Below are 6,553 nucleotides of genomic sequence, written 5' to 3'. Positions count from 1 at the left end.
GGGGGGGGGTGTCCGTCAGCTTGCCTTCGGATTTTTCTCCAGTCTCACCGTCTACGTCGCTACCATTGTGACTGCAGGGGAATATTGACTATAATGTTTATTAGGAAAGACAAAATAGACTAGGATTTGTTCTAGCTTGTCTTGTACTCCAAATAGATGATTGTACTCCTATATATAGGCCTAGGCATGGGCGTTCGGTAGAAACGGAATTTTCGGTTTCTACTGTTCATTTTTTTTAGATATTCAATTAGTCAAAGTGAAAACCAAAATAAACACAAAAAATCAACTAACCGAAAGTCCGGTTAACCGAGTTTTCGGTTTGGTTCAGTTTTAACCGAACTAGGGATCATGTATAGAAAACATATTTTTTTCAGCATGCACTGAATTAACAGTAGAAAGAATAAACTCAAAACAACACTGCATTAAGTGTTCCCTTGGCGCAGGCTAACTGTTTTGTGCATAGTACCCATCGTACCTTGTCTTCTTAAGTAGCCAAGCTCACTGTGTCATCCCGTCTAGCTAGCCGAGGTGGGATAAATCCAGTGAAGTATCGTAATGTGCTGCCAGAGAGAAACTATTGTGCAAAAGAGTGGGCCTTGGATAGGTGCATGTACGTGGAAGGCCCAGGGGAGGTACAAGGTTCAGACTAGTCATAGTGGAAGTAATTTAGGTAGTAACATAGCGCATTTTAAGAAAATTTTACTTATATGGCATGTAGTTAATAAAAAAAGAGGTGTTTAGAGTAACATAATATGTTACTGTAACATAGCACTTTCCGAGAAAGAATGAGTCTACAAGCTAATAAATGAAGACATCTATGATACTACTTTGTTACTTTGCATTATGAAGGTAGTAACTTAGACTAGTGTCATATGTATGACACTAGTATAAGTTACTCCCCCGGATTTTGCGTGTTCGATCACGTTACTTCGGTTTCTGCTCCGGTTATCGGTATAACACCGAACAGTCCGAATTAAATTCAGTTAGTAATTGAAAACCGAATTTTGCTGTAGCAGTGACAAAAACCGAAAATTCAGCTTTTTCAGTTTCGGTATCGGTGGTTCATTGGTTTTTTATGTTCACCCCTATATATATATGTCCACGAGGCTTAAACAATACAATAAACTATTCCATCAAATCTCTTTCTCCCTTCTAAGAGAAGGGCTAGACTTCCCTTGCCTGTACAAAGTGTCGATCCCACAAGGAATATCACTTCTAAAATATTTTCCATTAGAGATGCTGGACAACCCTACCCACCAGCACAAGTGATAAAAATTTAGCCCAGGAGCAATAATGAGCAAAGCTGAAAATTATGGTCATGGAGCCATTTCGGGCTTCTTAACAACTGTAGGCTCTGTTCGCCATGTTCATACATGATTCAAGTTGCAAAATCATCTTGCAGCAGAACAAAAAATGTGACAGCCTCATTCGCCCACAGTAAATAACAATGAATCCACATCCGCGCTAAAAGTTCTAACCTAGATGTTCCATCTAATCACAATGTTTTGACATGAGCCTGGGAGCAAGTTAGAAATCCATCCCTCCCATGCCGCCGCCTCCCATAGCGGGTGCCGCCTTGTCTTCCTTGGGGATCTCAACGATGATGGCTTCCGTGGTAGTCATCAGAGACGACACACTGCGGCAATCAAAAACAAAAATAAATAACTATTTTCATGGCTGAGAAGGATGCTCTATCATCACTGCTATCCTCTAAGGTTTAAGCTTCAGAAACTTCAATTGATTGTTAGTGTGGCGTGCGGCAAAATGAAGATAGACAAGAGACAGTATCACTTCTATCCTTTAAGGTTTAAGCTTCAGAAACTTCAATTGATTGTTAGTGTGGCGTGCGGCAAAATGAAGATAGACAAGAGACAGTACCTTGCAGCATCCACCAGTGCTGTTCTGATCACCTTAAGTGGGTCAATGATACCAGCCTTCACCATATCCACATATTCGCCTGCAAGGGATATCAGTTTACATATCCAACATCAGAAACATGATTTAAGCCAAGTCCAAATGCCCAAAAGAGCAACAACAGATGAACTTGACGCCATACCTTTAGCAGCATCATAGCCCAGGTCGGTATTATCCTGCTCCAAGAGCTTGCCAACAATGACGGCCCCTTCTACACCCGCATTGGTAGCAATTGTGTGTACTGGGGTCTGCAGAATTGTCCAGTCATCAGGATTTTACCCTTTTTTTATGCTTAAGACATGAACCAATGGGAGAAAAAGAAGAATGTTACATACCTTCAAAGCATTTTGAATGATCTGGACACCAATCTTTTGGTCAAAGTTTGCTGTAGGCAATTTATCCAAGTCCTTTGACGCATAAAGAAGGGCAACACCACCACCTATGTAAATCACAGACAGATCGGACTTTCAGCCATGATGATTTCCTAATAATTGTTACACCCAACAACTCAACAACACTCTAAAATAACTCGACAGCAGCGCTCCAGTATGGTACCTGGTACAATACCCTCCTCTACGGCGGCTTTTGTAGCATTTAGCGCATCTGTCACTCTGTCCTTCTTCTCACCAACTTCTGCTTCACTCGCTCCACCAATCTAAAGGTGAATCAAAATACCATAAATACAATGCTACTTCTCTTATCAGTAAAAACATACAATTATACACATATCTGCCATTTCTATGCATTGTTACTTAAAACATGACAAGTAATCAATAGCACCATAGTTTAACAGTGCTACAAAAAAGGGCAGCCCCAGTGCATGTAGCTCCCGCTTGCGCAGGGTCTGGGGAAGGGTCCGACCACTTTGGGTCTATTGTACGCAGCCTTTCCCTACATTTCTGTAAGAGGCTACACAGATCATCTAATAGATAAAGAATTTTACCTTCAGGACTGCAACACCACCAGAAAGCTTTGCCAACCGCTCCTGTATCTTTTCCTTATCATAGTCGGAAGTGCATTGCTCAATTGAAGATCTCAGCTGTACAAAGCGAATTTAACAGTGATAAGCATGTGTAACACATAATGTTCAAACCGACTCATAACTATTTTAATTTAATATATGAACCGACCAGCTCAGCTCTCTCTTCGATGGCCTTCTTATCACCCGCTCCATCAAGGATGACTGTATCATCCTTAGATATGGTAACCTGCATGCACACATTGTCACTTCTTTTCAACAACATAAACAGTTCTCTGAAGCATAACACACGTCTGAGCCCAGATTTACAATTAAGCAGCTAGCTCAAATGTATCAGTTTAAATGCATGCCACATGTTCAGTGGAGTTTTGAGAAGTTCTAAACACAATGATAACAAACACCTATAAAAGAATCAAACTAACAAAGTAAATCGTGTCTCAGGACAACATTTCTCATGTAACTTGAACAGCACGAGCCCTACAAGTCTACAAAAGTAGAGTACAATATTAAGGCCCTGTTCGGAATCCACCTGCTCCACGAAATATTAGGAGTTGTGGAGCGAGGATACAGCGGCTCCACGTTTTACAACCGTAACTCCACCCGCTCCGGGAGTGGAGCTGTGGAGTCAGAGGTACTCCGAACAGGGTGTAAGTGCTAACAGAAACAACCTTTTCATGAGAAACACTGAAACAGGGAAGGCAAATTTGAACTTCACAATGTAAAATTTCCAGCAAGGTAGTTTTTGTTGTGCTAATGGTTAGGGTGGTTAAGGTTCTAAACAAAACGTACAATCCAACACAAGTGAAGTGCCCTACCTTCTTGCAGGTACCCAGCATGTTTGGCTCAAAGTTCTCAAGGTTCATTCCAAGTTCTTCAGTTATGACCTGATACCAAAATTCAACAAAACATGGACGTCATCATCTGATACGATACTGTGAAATGGACAAAACAGAAGAGCTATTGACTATCAACTTACTTCTCCACCAGTAAGGATGGCAAGGTCCTGTAAGTTGGATTTCCTGTTCTCTCCAAAACCAGGAGCTTTGATCGCACAGACCTGCATTTCATGCCCAGTCAGATGAATTAAAGCCTACACATGGTTAGCTACAAAGCAAAACAGAGAGTTCAAACTGACCTTGAAGCCTCCGCGAAGCTTGTTAAGAATTAGTGTACCAAGTGCTTCACTTTCTAGATCTTCTGCAACAATAAGGAGAGGCCTTTGCTTCTGTTTGAGCAGAAATATGGGTCATTAGTTTGCAATAGAGGAGCAATAACAAAACAGAAAGAGACATGCAAGCAATAAAAATACCTGGAGAGCAAACTCCAACACTTTGACCAATGAGCGAAGGTTGGATACTTTCTTATCATGTATCAAAATTAAGGGATCATCTAGTTCCTGTAACAAAAAAAAACATAAATGTATGACCAAGGTAAATTTAAGCTTAAACATCAATTACACTAAGAAGAAAACAAAACAATACTTACACATTTCTGGTTCTTTTGGTTGGTAATAAAGTATGGAGAGATGTAACCTCTGTCAAGCTTCATGCCTTCCACAACTTCAAGCTCGTTGTATAGAGTGTTACCATCCTATCAAATGTTACCCGAGCATCTCAGAAGGACATAGTATAAATGTATAGATAGTCCAAAAGAGATTGATAGTAGTATATTACAGAAAGACAAATATGAGCCAAAAGCCCAGTATTTGAAGCTTTGACTTACCGCAATGGTGATAACTCCCTCTTTGCCAACCTTCTCCATAGCCTTTGCAATGAGCTCACCAATTTCCCTTTCACCATTAGCTGATATAGTACCCACCTTTGGAATAGGGTAATCAATATATATCTCAGAAGAAGAGAACAAAGTAACAAACACAGGATGCCTTCTCAGAATTGATGGTCAGGAGATACCTGTGCTATTTCCTCAGACGTGTTGATCATTCTGGCCATGCCCTTTAGGTTTGTTACCACAGAATCAACAGCCATTGAGATGCCCCGTCTCAGATCCATTGCATTCATACCAGCTGCAACGGACTTGCATCCCTCAGTGAATATTGCCTTTGTCAGAACAGTAGCACATGTTGTACCTGAAAGTGTACAAACATCAGAACAGCTGCCCAGGGTCCTAAAATGAGATAATAAGATGATAACACAATCTGTAACTCGCACTAAAAGTAATCCTAAGACCAATTTCAGGAAGAACATGAATTGAAAGAAATATATAACATGACACAGACCATGGGAATTTCGTTTGATAATGCAGTAATCAAGAAAAAACTACTCATGTTATCCAATTTACCCAAAAAAAAATCAATTAAAACACAGTTCATAGCGCTGTCAAATTAGCAAACTTGTGGTATAATGACTGCCAACAAAAGAAAATAAGCAACATGGAGAATAGATTGACAACAAGCAGCGACCGAAAAGATGAAAAGAAGCCTTTCATAATTCCTTGTTATTGATGGTTCTAATATTGTCTTTGATACAGACAAAAACTGTTAAAAAGACATGTCCATTAAAACGTATGTGCATGGGATGATAGTACAGAAGTAGGTCATACCATCTCCAGCAGTATCATTAGTCGCATTAGCAACCTGCTTCACAAGACTTGCACCTACATTCTTGACTCTGTCACTGAATTCAATGCTCTTGGCAACGGTGACTCCATCCTTTGTAACTTTGGGAGCACCAAAGCTTTGCTCAATAATAACAGTGCGCCCCTGTAATGTAAGTACATATATGAGTTCAGCACTGCCATAACAACTCTCATATGTGCTACGAAAGTCAACCCAAATTTCTGCAGTTCTGCGCACATGCCAAAATATACATAATTTTACTACTACAAGGTATCAGAAAATTATTTATGGTAATTTACAACTAAATTTCATCTGCAATACACGTAGCATCCAACAACTCGTATTACTTACTACACTTAGGGCAGACATATACTGCTAACGTATAAGCCAAGCACTAGTCTAGCATTTGTCTACTAGTGGAATTCATAGATGTGATAGCAACATGGTTTGCGGGCGCCGGCAGCCACAATCTTACAATCTCTAGAGCAATTCAGACACTCGCACCACGAACTCTGTACATGAATAACGCACGGACGTAGGGCATACCTTGGGACCCATAGTCAACTTGACCGCATCAGCCAGGTCTTCGACACCCTTGAGCATCATGGCCCTGGCCTCGACGCCGAACCTGATGTCCTTGGCGGCATAGTTCCTGCTCCAGGCGAGCCTGCTCCCGACCTGCACGGAACCCAAGCACGTTACCACACAAGGACAGAAACCAAAACACTTACACCCCGCCCCGCATTGGGGGCGGACGACGAATCCGTCAGATTGAAACCATTCCCGGCCGGCGATCGGCGCGGAGCCAGGACAATCTGCTCACCTGTCGGGCGCTGCTCCCGGCTAGCCTGCAACAAGCATAAAACACGCGTGTCAGCGAGCTGTGATTCGCACACAAGCAAACATAAAACCCCAGCGCGGCACCGCGCCGGAGCAGAGAGGGGGCGGGGGGGAGGCCAATGCGACGGCGACTCACCGGGCCTTGGAGGCGAGGCTGGCGGCGGCGCGGTACATGGCGACGAGGGGAGGATGGTGTTGGATCTGGAGGGAGGTCTCTTCTGCTTGGGGGAGGAAGGTTGGAGGCG

The 6,553-nt window shown here is 42.2% G+C and overlaps 1 protein-coding gene across 1 annotated transcript; it reads right to left on the bottom strand.

Moving 5' to 3' along the window:
• Positions 1-1,291: 1,291 nt before the first annotated feature.
• On the bottom strand, positions 1,292-6,547 carry LOC119287677 (chaperonin CPN60-1, mitochondrial-like). The gene is made up of 18 exons (XM_037567266.1): positions 6,445-6,547; positions 6,292-6,316; positions 6,015-6,146; positions 5,453-5,612; positions 4,804-4,979; positions 4,616-4,711; positions 4,379-4,483; positions 4,203-4,289; positions 4,029-4,118; positions 3,870-3,950; positions 3,709-3,777; positions 3,045-3,122; positions 2,858-2,953; positions 2,470-2,569; positions 2,250-2,353; positions 2,057-2,162; positions 1,879-1,957; positions 1,292-1,636 (listed from the first exon to the last, which is right to left on the bottom strand). Exons 1-18 carry the CDS (start codon positions 6,480-6,482, stop codon positions 1,528-1,530), a joined length of 1,731 nt encoding a protein of 576 aa, XP_037423163.1. The 5' UTR covers positions 6,483-6,547; the 3' UTR covers positions 1,292-1,527.
• Positions 6,548-6,553: the final 6 nt, after the last annotated feature.

Source organism: Triticum dicoccoides, chromosome 4A, assembly GCF_002162155.2.
Source record: "Triticum dicoccoides isolate Atlit2015 ecotype Zavitan chromosome 4A, WEW_v2.0, whole genome shotgun sequence".
Lineage (NCBI taxonomy): Eukaryota > Viridiplantae > Streptophyta > Magnoliopsida > Poales > Poaceae > Triticum > Triticum dicoccoides.
This window is presented reverse-complemented; position numbering and strand designations above follow the sequence as displayed.

Excerpts from the sequence above, each read along its gene's own strand:
- LOC119287677 (XM_037567266.1), bottom strand. The coding sequence starts at position 6,482 with ATGTACCGCGCCGCCGCCAGCCTCGCCTCCAAGGCCCG. Across the intron at positions 4,290-4,378 it reads ACCAAAAGAACCAGAAATGT|GAACTAGATGATCCCTTAAT; the intron begins GTAAGTATTGTT and ends TTTTTGTTACAG. Across the intron at positions 1,637-1,878 it reads GCACTGGTGGATGCTGCAAG|TGTGTCGTCTCTGATGACTA; the intron begins GTACTGTCTCTT and ends TGATTGCCGCAG.